Source organism: Mustela nivalis (genome assembly GCF_964662115.1).
Source record: "Mustela nivalis genome assembly, chromosome: 6".
Taxonomy (NCBI): Eukaryota; Metazoa; Chordata; class Mammalia; order Carnivora; family Mustelidae; genus Mustela; species Mustela nivalis.
The window spans coordinates 42,022,634-42,041,596 of NC_139025.1; the positions used below are offsets into that span (position 1 = coordinate 42,022,634).

The 18,963-nt window shown below is 44.3% G+C and overlaps 2 protein-coding genes across 5 annotated transcripts in view; both read left to right on the forward strand.

Annotated features, from left to right (window-relative positions):
- Window positions 1-18,963, forward strand: part of TIMM9 (translocase of inner mitochondrial membrane 9) — a 906,959-nt gene that overhangs the window by 471,883 nt on the left and 416,113 nt on the right. The window lies entirely within an intron of this gene.
- The window catches only part of SLC35F4 (solute carrier family 35 member F4), a 223,285-nt gene continuing 213,320 nt past the window's right edge, over window positions 8,999-18,963 (forward strand). Inside the window, exon 1 of one of the 2 annotated variants that reach the window (XM_082735088.1) lies at window positions 8,999-9,066. Coding sequence is in view for 1 of the 2 variants with exons in the window: in XM_082735086.1 (XP_082591212.1) it covers window positions 9,468-9,570 (103 nt within the window). In the remaining variant the exon portion in view is untranslated. Of the gene's footprint in view, window positions 9,067-9,093; window positions 9,571-18,963 lie in introns of those variants that run through there. The other variant, XM_082735086.1, reaches the window with a different exon arrangement.

Genomic DNA, 18,963 nt, shown 5'->3' on the forward strand with positions numbered 1-18,963 from the left:
GTATGCTCAGCTGATGATTTTTTTTTAAGATTTTATTTATTTATTTGACAGACAGAGATCACAAGTAGGCAGAGAGGCAGTCAGAGAGAGAGAGAGGAGGAAGCAGGCTCCCTGCTGAGCAGAGAGCCTGATGTGGGGCTCGATCCCAGGACCCTGAGCCGAAGGCAGAAGTTTTAACTCACTGAGCCATACAGGCCCCCCAGCTGATGATTTTTTTTATTAACTCAAATCAATGAAGGAACAAGTAAACAAGTCTTCTGGACATTGTAGTAGATTATACATAAAGGAGATTCAAACCTCCTAATTAATTATGATTCCCAAAAGATTTGTCAAAACAAACCTATGTTATTTATGGCAGTGAATTTTAAAAATATCAACCCCCTAATAATATATAATTCTATTCATATCTAAAGACCATTTATCTAACCCCATCCCCAGGACCCTAAAAATGAGTGGTAATATTCTAAATTTGACTGGATGGCAAATTGCATAAGTAACCAGGTACTGAGCATACCAGAAATATAATTCACAGAAGACTCTGGAAAATAGGCCTGTTAGGTTTCAGTTTCATTTAATAGCCCTTGAGGGGTGTCCCTCTGTCTGCTCAGTCCAGGGTTTAACTAGGGGACGACAGAAGGAAGAAGAAGACGAGGGCATGATCCGATTGGAAGGGTAAGGGGAGGGTGTGCGTTGTCATAAAGCCATACTGGAGAAGGTGGCATTGTGCCCTGTCAAGGAAAGATGATGCATTGAGAAGGAGGGCTGTCGCCAACTCACCAGGAGGCCTTTGGACCATTGGCTTAGGCTCTCCAGCTTTAGTTTCCTCATTCATAAACTTTGCTTTAGGCAAGTTGTTCCATTTCTGGTCTTGAAATAAGCCAAACTTCCCTGATGCACTTTCTTCCAGAAAGTGGTCCTAATGAAAGATTTTCTTGACTACAATGATTTTTCCGTCCTGAACATGTTTTGATTGTCTGGTGTGTGCCAGGCTCTCTGAGAAGCTCTGGCCATACCGTGATGAACAAAATGGCATCCTTGCCTCTGAGGAACTGAAGTATATAGTGTGGGAAAGACCGCATGGTGTGGGAAAAGATCTGGAGGGGCAGATACCTGGGCCATCCAGGAAGGGTGGTGCTTAGAGCAGGCTTCCCAGAGGAGAAACATCTTTGGAAACCGCTGAAGGAGGAGCAGCACTGCTCAGGTGGAGCAGCATTTTTAAGTCCCATCCAAGCACAGATGGTCTGACTCCATGGAGCCAAGAGATTGTTACTCATCACTTAAGCCCAGATAACTGTGTGCCTACAGTACTTTGTTACCTTAAGAATCTGAAGAGTTTAAGATTGCTTTGAGATATTACAGAACTTTTCATGTACTCGTTGTCATGGAGCCTTGTTTTATTATTTATAAGAACATGAAGAGCCAGAAGAAGAAACCTTTAGTCAGATGTCATCACATTTACCAGAAAGGAGATAATTGTGATTGCTGAGATTAACGTGGAGGCAAGTGGCACTCTCCAGCACAGTGCATGTAAAAACCCAGCAAACACTGCTGAATAGAGCTAGAGCAGGTTTTAGGGTTGGTTGTGTGTGTGTGTGTGTGTGTGTGTGTGTGTGTGTAACCATTTTAAGAGCAGGAAAGCCATCTATCAGAAAGTTTGGAAAATGAGAAAATATGGTTTCTAAAAAAATTATTTGTCAGAGAGAGAGAGTACAAGCAGAGGGAGCAGCAGGCAGAGGGAGAAGCAAACTCCTTGCTGAGGAAGGAGCCCAACACAGGGGCTGATCCTGGGACCCTGGCACTATGACCTGAGCTGAAAGCAGACACTCAACCAACTGAGCCACAAAGGCATCCTGAGAAAATACTTTTATTGTTTTTTTTAAGATGTTATTTATTTATTTGACAGAGATCACAAGTAGACAGAGAGGCAGGCAGAGAGAGAGGGAGAAGCAGGCTCTCCATTGAGCAGAGAGCCTGATGTGGGGCTCAATCCCAGGACCCTGAGATCATGACCTGAGCTGAAGGCAGAGGCTTAACCCACTGAGCCACCAGGCACCCCTGAGGAAATACTTCTAATTTTTAATATTTTTCCTAAGGTACATAACCATGTTACTGAGCTGACCATCCTTTGGCATCAAGAATGACTGACCTGACGACTGCTCTACCATGTGGACACAAGGCTGTGGGAGCGCCAGCCTCTCAGTGCAGCCCCTATGGAACAGAACGGAGAACTGGTCACCTGGCTCCCAGCTCCCGCTATCACACGTCTGTCCCGCGTTGCATGTGTCCCATGCACTTGCAGGCTGCATGTGGGTTCGATCCAGGTGGATGCACTCTTCTGTCTCAGCATCAACAGGGAAGCCGGGGGGCAGGAGGCAAGAGACTCTGGGCATTGGCAGGAGGTGGGGAGCTGCCGGGCTGTGTCCGTGTGAAGGTGATGGGAGCCCGCAAACAAGCTGGCCACTGCAAAGGGGAAGCAAGAGCATTGAACTGAAGCATGAAGGGTATTTGCTACAACCTTCTCGCTTTTCTCTTGTACTCTTTCTGATAAGCGAGGAGCCTCCTCTGACAGCTAGGTAGCCAGAAAAATTTTAAAAAGGCAAAAGTCCACTTTAGTACTGACCGTCTGCATCATCCTGGTGTATTGCTGAGATAGGGATAGGGATGAAATAAAACCTCATGAACAAATTTTCTTGCAAACAAATAGTTCTTGAAGCTAAAGGCAAACCCACTCCTGAGATTGCTTTTGGCGATAGTTACTCAAGATGTGGATATAGTGAATATATAGGTATTCTAGACTCTTTTTGCCTTGTTGATACATTCTAATGAGTTTTAAGTGCTCTGTTCTCTGATTTCCCATACCATGCTTACCGTTTCTTTCCAACTCTTTCGTCCTCACAATTGCTTAGTGATAATTGTTTCAGAAACCGGTGAACATACACTTAAACATGCACAATATGCCCTTGGAAAATAAAGGATAAAGAAAAGATATGAAAATTAAACATGGTGTTTTGAGAAGGAATTCAGACTTGCTTTGATTTTAATGATTTCAGTAACCAGAATTTAATTTTCAGTAAATTTTATGGGTCACGGTCATCTTGAATGTTTATGGTCCTCATGCCAGAGGGAAGAGAGAAATCTGAGCGATTTGTTCTAGCTCGCTCTGGCCAGGATAGGATCACTGTCCTTTTCCCTCACTACAATCAGTCACAGACCCCACACTTCCCACCATACAACCACAAGGGGGCAGAAAGTACAATTCTGGGGGATGTACTTTCTGGGCAGAAAATACAATTCTGTGGGATGCCTAAAATAAAGGAGGCCCAGGGATACTTGGAGAATAGTACCAAGACTACCACAGCAGGTCTGACATTTTTAGCAGATAATGTTACAGAAAGCCTTGTGAGATAAGTGATATGTGGTAGGTTTGAGGCTGTGGCATGCCTGGGATTTTTCGATGTTGAAATTAAAGTCTTATTTGAAAAGGGAATATGTAGCAGGTTTAAACATATAACCATCAACACAACTGTTTAAAAGGGTTAAGTAAATCTTTATTAGCCAATAAGAAAAGTGGAAAATGCAGTCTCCCTGTTCTTGGGGCTCCCCTCCTGCAGGCTTAAGCAGTCAGGAGAGATCTTTGGCTAAGCTCAAGCATCAGGGAGACACGCTGGTCTTCAGTCCTCTAGTCTCTGCTGAGATGTACGCTAGCCAAGCCTACATTCCATGTCTCTGGGGCTGGCAGCTCTGCTGCCTTTGGTCTAAGCTTGAAGCATCAGAATCTCTACTGAGCCTGGGAAGCCCACGCCTAATGGCCTAGCCTCCCTCAGAGCACCACCCTGTAATAATGTCTCTGAGGCCATTCCACTTCCCTGGGGCACGAGGACCAGAGTCCCTCCCATTCCTGGGACCAGCTACCTTTGTGCCTGTATCAGCCTGAAGCATATATTCTCTGGGTTCTCCTGCCTTCTCACAGAACAGGAAGAACTGCTGCCCCAGAGCATCTACTTTTTCTGCAAAGCACTTAAATTCTGCAGTTCACCTATTCCATTGGTCTGCCGATGTGATGCCCAGATCTGCCTCCAGTGATTGGTGTCATGGTTGAAGGGGTTCAAGGAGACTCCTGACAGCAATTGATACAGAAACCCCTAAAAATGTGAATGAAATGTTCAAATGAATTAACTTTAGTAATAGATAATGGACAGGGCAGGTAGGGTTGAAAGAAGGACATTGATATTTATTGTACAACTACTATATACCAAGCCTGGGTAAAAAAAAAAAATTTAAGACTTTCTTTCTCTCTTTTTCTCTTCTTTCTTTTCTTTCTCTTCTCTCTTCCTTCCTTTCCCTCTTTTTCTCTCCTCTCCCTTCCCATCTTTCCCCTCTATTCCATTCCCCTTCCTTCTCCTCCCTCTCTCTTTATTTAGAGAAAGTATGAGTGGGGAGAGGCAGAGGGAGAAGGAGAGAATCTTAAGCACATTCCACACCCAGTGGGGAGCTGGACTCAGGGCTCAGACCCTTGACCCTGAGATCATGACCTGAGCTGAAGTCAAGAGTTGGAAGCTTAACCGACTGAGCCCCCCAGGAGCCCTCTTAGTAAGGTATTTTCATATGTTATCTCACTTAACCATCACAGCAACACTATTAAGTAGAGTGTTGGAGCCCATTTTACAGATGAGAAAACTGACCCTCAGAGTGTTCTGCATGTCCACAAAACAAAATAATAATGCCATTTATGATATATTTTTATGCCAGCCACTGTTATAAAGTCTTTATGAATATAAAATCATTTAAATCTTCACAATAATTCCATGAGGTAGATATGATTAAAAAACAAAATTCAACCGAATGAAATTTAAAGATCTAACTGGTTTTATTAAGGAGCATCTAGGATGTAGAAGGGAGGTCCCAAGAGTTGTACAAAATGGGAAGGTTTTTCTAGGAAGAAGAGTGAGGCAAGAAGTTCTTAGTAAAGGAAGAGAAAGGATTGTTTCAGGCTAGGTCACTTTCCCTTAGGGGGAGGGGCAGGAAGTCCCATTAGGTGGATTACCTCATGTTCCTTTCAGGGATGGAGGGGACCCATGTCCCAGAATCCTCTTTGGTGTTGATCAGAAAATTCCTGATTGAAGAAAAGTTAAGACTACATTTCTGGGGGAAGTTGAAACTGCAGTTAGATTAGGTATTAAGCCCAGATTTGATGACTTAGCTTAAGTGACACCATTTTGGGCCTGTTGTTTTCTTTTAAACGGCACCCTATTCTTATTTTTGCAGATGAGAAAATTGAGTCATAGAGTTTAAGAGACACACTCAAGGTCACACAGCTAGAAAATGGTGAGACCAGATTTGACCCCTGGCAGTCTAGATTCAAAGTCCATGCTCTAAACCACCTGCTTATATGGCTGAGGGAAGCGGTGAGGAAAAGGAGGTGGGGAGGGAGGGGAGGGGAAAGGATGGAGGGAAAGAGAGACAGACAGAAACACACACACACGTCATAGATAAATTCTAAAATTTGACTGTATTTGTTGAAACTACTTCAGACTATCTCCAAAGGATTTCAATGCATTTCCAAGGAATCGAGCCTCAAAAATAGTCCTGTGTTGGAGCCTGGTACCAGAGGTCAATGAAGAGTAGACTGCCCTGATTTCTTAGACAGATACTGAGTGCTGGGCCGCCAACCACTTTCAGTCCTGCCATTGGCTGAAGAGTCAAATAGCAATGCCTAACATTGCCCAACACTGGAATAGAAAGGCCGGATCATCTGTCCAAATGTGGCAGCTGATGACTTGATGGTTAAATGCTCAAAACAGCTTTTAGAAAATGGAATACGAAGACTACATATTTTTTTTTTCTTTCCAGATGCTAGTGCTTATCACCTGGTTGGCTAGATGCCAGATGCTTTTAAACACAAACACTGTGCAAACTACCTGGGGTCATATCTGTAAATAGTGCTGATGATTATACAAGGCAACGTTGGCCCTTGGGTATTAAGACTGAAACATTCTTGGCTCTCCAAACAGCTAAGTTACTCTTGGCTCAAGGAGGTGCGTACATTACAATAGATTCCCTTCTTTCAGCACTCTTTATTGGTAAGTCCAAAGAGGTGGTCAAAAAGATGAAGTGACTTGTTCCTGTCATGGAAGAGGACTAAAACCCAGATTTTCTGGCCTCCAGCTGGTAATCATAGTAAAGAAGACTAGATTCCATGCATTTTATTTTACTAACTCTTCCAAAGTATAAAGGCTGTTGTGGTATTTTAAAATGATTTTTTTAATGACAGAATACATCTTTGAATAGAATTTATGCTCAATGATCATACTTAGTTTTTAATGTTATTTCTTGGTATACTTATTTTAGCATTAGACCCAAAGTTATAAGTGACTATCACATAAATTATTTTATAAATGATATGGAATTTTTTTCTTTTACAACACAAATGGTGAAGTTTTGTATACTCAATTAGTATAAATACCTAATCTGACTTGGTCAGAGGATCAAAATAAATATGGCCCAGATATTAAAATTCACTTGGAATCACAGGCAGATGCCTTGTGCTAATGCAGTAAAAGTATTCCCGCACACAGACCAAATTTTTCTAAATTGAGTTATGATTTACCCAGAAAGTTGATTTATTATTTAGTTTAATAGGGAAATTGGCGATGTAAACTGGCTACTATGAGGAACCATTTTTTTGCATCAAACAATTACCTTTGGTCTTCATTTGTTTAGTTGTACCTTTCCTTATTTTTTTCAGAATAGATTTGAGGCACACTGATACTTCACATTTTGTAAATTTGAATTTTTGTATTGGGGTTTATGAAAACTGGTAGGCTGAGCAGGCAAACATATAAAAATGTTTTTAAAAATTCTCTTCCCCTCAAAATAATTTCTGTAAATTTTTGATGATCACAAAGTAACATTTGAAAGGTCAAAAAATTGTTATTATGTGCAACAAAGTGTGCTTATCATTAAAGAAATTTACTTTTCATTGTTGATCAATTTATAATTATAAAATTTAAGTTCCATTAAAAAAAATGTCCAAGATGGTGGCATGTCCTTGCATTTGCTGTTTTAGTTGCCCTATTACAGATGATTAGAGGCATTTGTATTTTAAAAATTAATATTTTATTTAATATTTTAAAAATTAATTTCCAGGTCAGTCTGAGATTTTAAAAATAATTTCTTTTAGGAAACAGACTCTTGTGGGTATAATATTTACCTTATTTAAATTTATGCTGAATTTGTTGTTTGTATGAATGATGAGATTCAGCAAGTACATTTCTAACCACTACTATGAAAATTCTGAAAACAAAGCAAAACTAGGGAAAAGGGACCAACTTACACAATGAGTGTAATTTAGAACTTAAGTACATTATGGTAAAATAAGTTATAAGCATTAATAGGACAAAACCACTTGGTCTTAAAGTCTGTGCATATTCATATTCCTATTACATTAGAAGGTTTTTGCTTGAGTAGTTTCTTAATTTCTTTCTCATTAAATCATTTATATATTAATATGCTATGGATTATGTTACTAAACACGTATGAGGTAATAGAAACTTTAAACAAAGCGATGTCTCCAAGTAATGGGATCAACCCATTTTACTATGTACAATGCATGCATTTTGCATAAGGTTTGCCACAGAAATAAAAAGAAAAATAATAAAAGTAACAAAAGTGTACTGAAGATCACTTTCTGGGGTGGGGGTCAGCAGCAGAGTGTAAAGGCATAATTCTTCTGTTTTTGCTTTAAATGTTCGGCTCCTCACACTGCACCAGACTCGCTTTTTCCTTTAAGTTCATTTTGACCTTTTAGTTCCCTCCATCCTTCCATCTTTCCTCACCCAGAAAGCAGGTGTGGGAGGAAATTGGTTTCTTTATGAACCTTCCTCCCAGCCACAATCCTTTCGGAGCCACTCCAATCTCAGGATTCTGTGCTAGGCTTTGTGTCTGGATGAAAACTCTTAGCGCATTGTGGAATTTAATACTGCATTTTCATATGCTTCAATCTCATTCATCTTTTAAAAAGTTTGCAACATTTCTTCCCTCTTAAGGACACACATACAATGTGGAAAATGCTTGAAGGCAGAAGGCTGTGGGATAGGTTCTTTGGAGGTTTCTGACGGGTCTCTGAAGTCAATTTGTTCTCCCTGCCCCACCCCCCACCCCACCTAAGTTTTAGAAATGTGAAATCTGGCAGGGACGTCTTCAGCTGGGTCTGGGTGGAAGGGGAGCATAAGCTCTAAGCTGATGAACTCACCCCCGACCTCCATTCCCCCACACCCTTTCGTTTCTGAGATGAAATTTTGAAAAATAAATTTCACTCTACGAATAGAAGAATCATCCCCTCTGTTCCCTGATCTTAATCCGGTGGGTATCTCGCCCAAACCGAAGAGGCACACCTGAGGGGAGGGTGTTCGCTCTGACAGAGCTTCAAGGACGTTCTAGACCCAGGTGGAAAGTCTCTAGACTGGGGCCAAAACTTTCACCCGTCCAAATATTTACACTGTGAAGGGCTCCCCCCCCCCTTTTTTTTGGCAATAAAGGAGAAAATCATTACTCCTAAGGGCATTTGAAATGGGTAAAACAAACAAACTGAGTCGCAGCTGAGTCTCCCAAGCCTTTGATGTTTTCGCTGCGGGCTGAGGGTCCGGATACGGACTGTCAGACGCGGACCTTCAGACTCGAGGGCTTCGTTGTTAAAGACTTCGTGTCTGCCATACCTGCGTAATTACTTCACGTACCACCTGCTGAGGTCTCATTCCCCCCCCACCCCCCGCCCATTTCTTAAAAAAAAAAGACTCCCTGTCGTCTAGGCAAATTTCGAGAACTGATGAACTCTGGGGAACGCTTGCACGTCTGCTGACCCCAGGTGGTGTAGACGGCAAGCGTGGACCGAGACCCCGCGGCGCCCCCCAGGTGTCATCTCCCCGAGCGACAGTGTGCACCTCTCACATCAACAGTCGCTTCCGCTTGGGTCTCTTCCATCTCCACCCCTCCTCCCCGAGCCCCTGCCACCATCTCTCACCTTCTCGTCTCCTCCCACGCCCCCGGACAGAGCATCCCTTCTGGCAGGTGGGGTTGAGGGGATGTCCAGTCTTCGGGGAAGGGGCGCAGAAGGGTTAACGAGGAGAGTCTGCGGCCAGGTGGGGCGCCCACACCCGCCCCGGCCGCGGTGGGCGTCGGGGTGAGGGGGCGCTGTTCGGGCAGCAGTGCGCCGGGCGGCGGGCGGGAGAGCTGCCAGGCTGACGGAGAGGCCGACCGGAGTGGGGGCCGCTCCGCCGCCGCCGCCGCCGCCGCCACCGCTGTGATGCGGAGCCGGTGCCGCGCCGGGCGGTGGAGTCAGAGCCCGGGCGCGGGAGCACGAGCTGCAACATCAGCACCGGCGGCGGCGGCGGCAGCACCTGCACCAGCTCCCGGGCCCCGCGCTGCGCTCGCCGCCCCGCGGCGCCCGGGGCCGCCGCCCCGCGCTCTCTATGGATGTCAAGGCGGCCCCCAACGGGGTGGCTACCATCGAGGACCGGATCCTGCGGATCACCGGCTACTATGGCTATTATCCGGGTTACTCCAGCCAGAAAAGTAAGACGCCGCGGGGCTGCCTTCCTCCGGGCGCCGGAGCCGGTGGGATGCGGGAGGGCGCGCCGTCCGGACACCTGCAGCCCTGCCTGTGCCGCTAACGCTACCTTCCCGGCAGTGGGGCCGCTGGGGCGAAAAGTATGTCCGCGGTCCTCCGGGCTGCACCACAAGAGGAACGGGGGCCCGGGGCGGTCTACGCCCAGGAGTTTGTTAACAGGCGCAACCTCGGGGTCGGAAGCGCAGGGAGGGGGGGACCCGGTGAGCGCTCGTGACAGCCGTCGGCCGGCTCACCTCTGGCTTCTCTACGACCGGGGGAGGCTGCCATGGCTGTTTCCTTAGCGGAAAGTCAGCCCTAGATGCTGCACTACCCCCTCTCTCAGCCCCAGCTGGGTTGCTGGGCTGCGGGCCGGGCGCGGGGCACGCAGGCTGGGTGGGCTCGGGGGTGTGGGCGGCCGAGCCAGACGGGGGTCCCGGCGCAGGCCGGCTTGGCTGGTTTCACTCGGGCTTTCGAGACGCTGCCAGCGCGGGAATTACTCCTGCTAAAATGTCTTTGTGGGGTCCTCCACCCGGGGCAGAGGGAGAATCTGCTCGGGTCTCCGAGACCCGCGCCCACGACTGGGGGTGGGGTGAGTGGAAGGGGGAGGCGCGACAGGGCCACGCGCCCGCGCTGCCCGCGCTGCCCGCGCTGCCCGCGCTGCCCGCGCTGCCCGCGCTGCCCGCGCTGCCCGCGCTGCCCGCGCTGCCCGCCGCACGTCGCGGCTACCTCTGAGCCGGAGGAGGCTTCTGAGCTCCGCACAGGCTTTCTCCCGGCTAAGCCAGGTCTTGCGGTGCGGATCCTTTCACATTTCTGGAGCAGTTTTGGGGGGAGGGCGGTGAGGCGCGCTCTACTCTGCCCCCTCCCCCAACACACAAACCCACTGGCTACCTTTGCTGGAATTAGTTCAGCCAGCGACCAGGGCGAAGCTCGTTTTTCTCCGAATTGGGGGACTAGTTGCCGCTTAATTCCCATGCAGGTGGGATTTCGCTTTTCCTACATCGATGCACTTCTGTCGCAATAGATGGGGCTTAATTGATGTTTTTGCTGTTATTTCTAACTGGAAACCTTGCAAGAGCCTGGGTGCATTTCTGATTGGTATTTTTCTGTGACATTTTGGGGTCCGATCAATGTTACGGTTTCTCTGAAGCAGAGCCCTGCCTGACACGTAGATGAGGAAACACTTTTTTTTTTTTTTTTCATGTAACTTTCTCCCCCACTATGCTCCATTTCTATTTAATAATAATGCAAGAGCTTTGTTCTCCTAGAGATATTTTCTCATTTAATATTTCATTTGGTTTCAGGAAAGGCCTGTCTGATTTGGATGGTTTCTGTCTAGCTGTTTTTAGAAGCTTACATTATTCATTTTCTATACAAAAGTAATTATATAGTGTTAGAATTTTCTGGAAAGAAAATAACACACTGTGGAATGCAGTTTGAAGTCTTTGTACTATAGACTCAGAAACTTCATTTTTTTCTCCTATTGGCAAAGGGTTTCTTTTTTAACCCTAGAAACTTACGTGGAAGCACTAGTATTCTGTGCGGAGATTACTAGAATTTCACCTTTAAATATTTTAATTAGGAACGATGGGACTTTGGTTGCTTAAAGAATGGAGAAGAGGTCTGTGAAATTACAAGACTCAGAGTAGTTTATTATTGTAATTTTTATAACAATGGAACTTTGGTTAATAAAGAAGAAACCAAATGGAATCCTGGAAAAGTGACATTTTAGGTAAAATCGTGTTCATATTATCTTTTCAGACTCATTCAATAACTGCTCATGTATCATTTGCAGTAGAATAATAGGACAAAAAGAGGGAAGAGCCTTGGCTGAGACAGTAACGGAAGCTGAAGAGGGGTCCAGATGTAGTTGTGATGGGCACTTACCTAACTTCCTGCAGCAGAGCTCAGCAAAGACAGCATCTCACAAGGACAGAGAATTACATGATAGTCAAATAACTTTCAGGATGTTTGTGCTTTCGGAGGTGGAAAGAGATTGCCATTTTGCACAATGAGAGACTAGGAGAAGCGAGAGCTGGAAGAGAGCCAGGCAGCCGAGCACCATGAAGCAATCCTGCCCTTAATGCAGGCTTTAACTAGTAAACAAACACACTGAAGCAAACCAGTACAATATGGTCAATTGATTTAGTTGCTACCAGGAGTGAGCAACAGCTTGGGGGAAGTCTGGAGGGATATATTTAGGAAAAGGCTATGGTGAGGAATGTATAATTTGTGAAGGCAAGGTGACTTTCCCATTTTCTGATTGGTCATGTATGAGGCTTGAAGGATGATCACTGGATATCTGTGCCGTTTACCTTTTAAGTGGTAGGTGGGGACTCACTTCTGAGAAAATGCATCAATGGTCTGCCTCCTGTTAGCATGTAGTGTGGCATCCCTGGCAATCAGGAAGAGGAGTACTTTGTCCGGAAGAAATTCTATTAGGCTGCTAAAAAAAATGTGTGTGTGTATGTATATTTTATATATATATACACATATATATGTGTATATATATGTGTATACATATAAACTTATATATGATATTATCAGGGTATGATATTACCATGATAATAATCAAGGTACAGAAGTGATTGAAGCATTTGTCTAGCCTTGAGTTACTTACAGCCTTGTGGGGGAAATAGATTCATCCATTCAACAAGTGCCATGAATACATCCATGAACAAAACAGACAAAGATGTTTTCCTTTTTAGAGCTGAAGTTTCAGTGGGTGGAGACAGGCAATAATAATGAGCAAACAATCAAATAAGTAATGTATATTTCAAGGTGATCGGGGCTTTTAAAAAATATCATAACAGAGTAAAAAGAATGACAGATTCTGAGAGGGCTGAGTAGAAATTGTGGCAATTTTTAAGTCAGTTAAGGCTTCCCTGAGGAGGTCACAACTGGGCAAAGCCTTGATGTCTGTGAAGAAGTTAGACATGTGGATATTTCGATGATGTTCCAGGCAGAGGGAAGAGCCGGTGCAAGGCTTTGGGGTGCAAAGTGCCTGGCATGCTGGAGAAGAAGCATGGAGGTCTGCATGGCTGAAGGGGGTTGAACAGCTGGGAGAGTGGTTGGAGAAGAGGTCACTGTGGGTGCAGGGCTCAGGCAAAGTGGGGCCTTCTAGGCCATTGTAAGTCCTTTGGCTGGGGAGCCTTTGTGGGGTGTTGACAAGGGAGTGATGTGATATACTTACCTTTCACAAGGATCCATTGGACTGTTTTGTTCAGTCAGAGTGGAAGCAAGAGACTAGTCAGTGTGTTATTGCTGTAACCTGGGTGAGAGAGGTTGGTGCCTGGAACCAGAATGGTAACAGTTCAGGTGGGAGGAGGTGGTTAGATTCTAGAGGTATCTGACATTAGAGCCAAGTGGGGTTCCTGATGGATTGGATATGGCATCAACGAGAGAGAGAAACAAAAAATGATCCTGTCCTTTCTGGTTTGACCAACTGAGTTGCCAACAGCTGAATTGTGGGAGGCTTCAAGGTAAGAGAGGCTTTAGGGGGCCAGGAGTAAGGCTAATATCTTGGAAATGTTAAATGTAATTGGAGATGAAGGGTAAGCCTGGAGTTCAGAGGAAATATCTGGTTGGAGATATAAATTAGACATTTTTCAACATTTGGGTGGTATTTTGAGCCCAAGACTGATGTAATCTCCAAAGAATGAATTTATGTAGAGAAGAAAAGAGGAATAAGGACTGAACCCTGGGGCTCTCAGACATGGAGAAGCTGGGGAGAAGAGAAACCATTATGGGAGCCCAAGAAGGAGGTCCCAGGGAGGAGGGAGGAAAACCAGGAGCATGTGATACCCTGGGAACCAGTGAAGAGTTTCAAGGGGAAGGGATTTGCTGAGTCCCATGCTGTTGAAAAGTTAAGTAAAATGAGGACTAGTAACTGACCACTGAATCTGGCAACTGGGGATCCTTGATGACCTTGACTAGAACCTTGGCAAAAGCAGGTAAGGTAGGATAAAGGTACTCAAACGTGTATAAGAGGACTTGGAAATGTGAGTATAGACAATTCTTCACAGATTGTGTGTGTGTGTGTGTGTGTGTGTGTGTGTTTGTGTGTGCGCAAAGGGGAGCAGAGGAAATGGGGATAGTAGGGTTAAGAAATTTTGCTTTTGGGGCGCCTGGGTGGCTCAGTGGGTTAGGTCTCTGCCTTCGGCTCAGGTCACGATCTCAGAGTCCTGGGATGGAGCCCCGCCTTGGGCTCTCTGCTTGGCAGGGAGCCTGCTTCCTGGCCCCCTCTCCCCCACCGCCTGCTTCTCTGCCTGCTTGTGCTTGCGCGCACTCTCTCTCTGTCTCTCTGTCGAATAAATAAATAAATAAATTCTTAAGAAAAGAAGTTTTGCTTTTTTTAATGGAAGAAATAACATGTTTGCATGCACCTGAGAATGATTCAATAGAGAAAGAATAATTAATGATGTTGGAAAGAGAAGGTATGGAATCTATTGCACACACAAAAAAAGGACATTTCGTGGAGGTAGGGCAGAGGATGTGCATTCAGGTTTTGGAAAATGGGTAACCAAGATGGCGGGGGTCAGTTGAGGTTCTCTTTGGTTGCTTTAGTTTTCTTCAAAGGGGAAGCAAGGAATCAGTGGAGGGTGAGGGTGGGGGAGTGGGTGGTAGTGGTTGGAGGAGAGAGAAGGTGTGAATAGTTAAGTAGGGAGACCCAGCAGACTGGGGAGGTGGTGGAAGGTTGTCTGGCAGCCTTACCAGGCCCATTTCAAGTTTCTGGCCACAAGGATAAAGTGAGACCGGTCAAGAGGCTGTTGTATTATGGATACCATGAGACATGGAGCCAGTGAAGAGAAGGATTCAACCAGAGCCGCAGATTATGCAGTGGGTATAATAAAATAGCAGGGGCCAGAGGGCAGTGAGTGCATGCAAGGGAGATATTGCTGTAATGATTGACCATAGCACCTAAAGCTGGTAAACAGATCAGTGGCTGACAATCTCCGTGGGATCAAAGGGTAGCGGAAGGTAGCTGGAAGACAAGAGGTGGTAGTCAGAGAGAGAGAGGGATATGCTGTAAGATGTTATTTCCATTAAGTCAAGTCAAAGGATAAATCAATATATGATTTACTGTATCCCATAATTGATATTTCTGGGATAAGCCTTCTTTTTGTGTTTGCATAAGGAGACAGTATGTTGATGTGTAGAGAACAAGCCCTAGTGGCTTGGAGATTGATTCTAGTCTTAAACCTGCCAGGAACTGGCTCCGAGATCTCATTGGTGTAGGTCAGTTTCCTTGTTTGTGAAAGAGAGTGTGCAAGTTGCTGCCTCAGAGCAGTGACACAGTAGGTCAGCTTTGACAGTTCCATCCTCCATGGAGCAATCTTACTTGGTAATCCCTACTGTGTTTACTTTGCCTCTCTGTACCTCACCTTCCATCTCAGATGGTGACCAGTTACCTCTGTTTGTTTTCTGTCTTTGGCACCTGTTGGCCTTGTTTTCCTACACCCCACTAGTGACCAGGTTCTGTGGTTGTTTACTGTTAGCAGCTGCAATAGTAAAATTTTTTCCTCTTGCTCTGATCCCAGCCCTGACCACCCTATCCCCAAAAAGAACTCTACCAACGTCCAGCTGTTCTGGATTTCTGACGTCCTTGACCGCCGCTGTAGACTTCGGATGTTTCAGCTGACTCTTCTCACCTGCCTTTCCCTGAGCAGGCTCACTCAATCCTATGACTTCATCATCTCCTATGAGTCTGTATATCTAGGTCCTCTTTTCCTGAACCTGAGTCCATTTCAGATTTCCTCCTAGAATTCCTACCTAGATGTCCTCTAAGCATTTCACACATAAAACTAAATTCATCAGCCTTTCCTTAAAAAAATGCCTTTTCCTTCTTATTATGCTTGCTAGTTTCCAATATCTACATCTAACGAATTGCCTGGAAACCTAGAGTTCTTCTGAAACCTCTACCCTTTTTTGTTACCTATATTCAGTTAAGAAGTCCTACCTGGTCATCCCCAAATATGTGTTTTCCATTCCTACTGGTGCTGCCCATAGTTCTATCCATCACATCTTTCCTCCAGCCTCAAACGCTTCTAATCCATTATGCACACCTTAACCATATCTAATTCCCTAAAGTGCAGATCTGTTCATCTCCCATCCTTGATCAAATGCCTGGAATAAATCTTCATTTTCCGTAGAATAAAGTCCAAACTCCTTAGCATGCCACAGTCTGAGCCTGGCTTACATTGTTCTATTTTAGCACGCATTTTCTCCACTAATTGCCAAAATAATACAAGCTTAATGCAGAAAATCTGGAAGGCAGAGAAGCAAAGACAGATTAAAACAAAATTTACTCATAATTCCATCACCCATAGGTGATTAGTACTAACATTTTGGTTAACACTATCCTTTCAGTCTTTTTTATATCCACAGACACGTGCAAATTCTTTTTATTTTGTAAGGAACATTTCTCTCATTGGTCTCTATATTTTTAATAAATGTAATGTATTCACAGTCTTTCATCTCTTTAAGCCCCTCAATTGACTTAGGTTGTTGGATTTTTTTTAGTCCAGTTTGTGGTTGGTTTTTTTTTATTTTATTAATTTTATTTTATTTTAAAATTTTTTTATTTTTAAAGATTTTATTTATTTATTTGACAGACAGAGAGTACAAGTAGGCAGAGAGGCAGGCAGAGAGAGAGGAAGGGAAGCAGTCTCCCCGCTGAGCAGAGAGCCCGATGTGGGACTCGATCCCAGGACCCTGAGATCATACCTGAGCCGAAGGCAACGGCTTAACCCACTGAACCACCCAGGTGCCCCTGTTTTTTAATTTCATAGCTCCCATGGCCTCCGTGAACCCTGGGCACAGTCTCAGCAGGGAGCTCATTGTTTTGGTAACATGATTGTCTCCACGCTCTTCTGCTCCTCTGTGCCTTTCACACTGTGGCCAGATTGCTTCCTCTCCCTGTGTCTCCTTCGTCACTCTTTGGAAAGCTCCTATTTATCTTTAAAGGCTGAGTTTAAACATGCTGTCCTCTGTAAAGCTTCCTGATTGCTCAGGGCTGGGTTAATCCTTCCTCTGTGCTCCGATGAAACTGTGTCCTCACCTCTGCCCCAGTATTTAGCACACTATTTTCGGCTGTTTACTTTACACGAGGCTGTCTCACCCACAGAGCTTAGGGAGGGCAGGGACTGAATTTATTTATTTATTTTCCTCTCAGGCAAAGTGTCTGGTACATTCTGGGCACTCAATAAAGTTTATTGTATTAATGAATGAATGATGATAGTTTCCTTTGAAGAAATTGGTGAGTTAATTATTTTCACACACAAAAAAGGAAGGGCACACGACGGTAGCAATTGGAAGGAAAGAGAAACACACACCAGCTATGAATAGATGTGCCTATTCAGAGAATGGGAATACACCAAATGGTATTTTGTGATTGCTTTACCTTTGCGGTTGTAACTTCTGCATTTTCATCCTTCTTACTTTCTTCATCACATTTCCTGTGCTTGACTGAGCGGTGGTGGGGGGGGCTTTTTTTTTTTTTCCCCTTTTTAGTACACAGTAGTACAAGTTACTAGAATTGTAAGAGATACAATGTGGTCCTCTTCCCCCACCTTTTGAAATGGTTGCTACTGGTCTTCATGGTATAATATGTGACACTTAAGCACTCTAACTGGTGTAATATTCTAAAATTGTAATGTTACTCTAATGGAGTACCTTATAAAACTGTGTCTTACTAGTGAAATGAACACCTTATATAAATATTTCTCCCAGGTCGTATTCTGTTTTACCTTGATAATAGGCTTTATGCTTCTTTATATGTGATAGGTAGTGTTTTGTAACAGTTATAAATAATTATCATTGAGATGTACTCTTGAGAAGCCTTTGTAACATAGTTTTGTTTTCTTTTTTTAAGATTTTATTTATTTATTTGAGACAGAGAATGAGAGAGAGAGAGAGAGCATGAGAACAGGAAGGGTCAGAGGGGGAAGCAGACTTCCTGTCAAGCAGGGAGCCTGATGCGGGACTTGATCCCAGGACTCCAGGATCATGACCTGAGCCGAAGGCAGTTGCTTAACCAACTGAGCCACCAGGTGCCCTGTAACATAGTTTTTAACTGTAATGTATAAGGGCTATGTTGATATTGAATGTCATTTTGTATGTTATTAATTTTGGATAATGTGGTCATTTCCACAGTGCTTCCTTTAGTGTGTATTTTTTATTCAGTATTTAAATTTACATGTAAATGGGGTATTTGTATTATAAAATACTACTACTACTAATAGCCAACACATGGCTTTAACATTATAAAGTATAAAGTAATTCAGAGATCTACTTTCATTGGAAAGTCTATCTAAGGCCTGTTCGAGGCCACGAGGTTTAATGCAAAGATCACAGCATCCTGCTCTGCTACTTCTTTTTCTTTTTCTTTTCTTTTTTTAAATTTTATTTATTTGAGAGAGAGTGAGAGAGAGAGGGAAAAGTAGACTCCCCACTGTCTGCTCTGCTTCTTCTTAGCCTTGAAACTTGCACAAGGAATGGGGCACTTGGGTGACTCAGTAGGTTAAGGGTTGGACTCTTGGTCTGGGCTTGGGTCATGATCTTGGGGTCTTGGAATGGAGCTCTGCACTCAGTAGGGAGTTTGAAAATTCTCTCCCTCTGCTCCTCCCCCTGCTCTCTAATAGATAAATAACTAAATATTAAAAAAATAAACTTGCACAAGTAACTTAACTCTTCAACACTTTTGTTCCTGTAAAATGGCAATAACAGTAGTTGTTTCACAGGTCATTGGGAGGATTATGTAAGGTCATGGGTACCAAAGGTCTGGCACAATGCCCAGTTCGATATATGGAAGTTGTTAATGATTATGCAGAAAACCAGTAGAATTGGTTTTACCATCTGAGAGCCTTGCTCACTTTTTCCTGGTGAATAAGTGTCTCACCACTTTCTTTCCCCCATTTCCACATTGCATTTTGAATGGTCTTTGGAAGTTGTGTTACAGCACTGTTAAAGATAATTTACAAATTATCCAAGTTCACAGTGTGTTTTTATTATTGGATGTTGCCTTCCATTCTTTATTCACTTCTGGATTGTCTGGTGCTGTTGTCGAAAGGGACAGTATGTAACACTTACCTGGATTGCCCCTAAAGGTAGTTTAAACTGGCTTGGAGGCCATTTGTGATGAGGTTCTCCCTGGTGGGTTGATCTAAAGGAGAGAGACAAATCTAGGGCCTATGAGTGACAGGGTGGGTCAGCGTGTCTGGAGATACAGGTATGCAGACCTCAGAGTAGAAGGGAGGGCGGAGGGGTGCCAGGGATGTGGGCGATAAGGGACAAAGACTGAGCGGAGGGGAAGAGTAGGATCCCATTGGAAGAAAGGTAGCATGGGATGGGGGTGAGTAGGC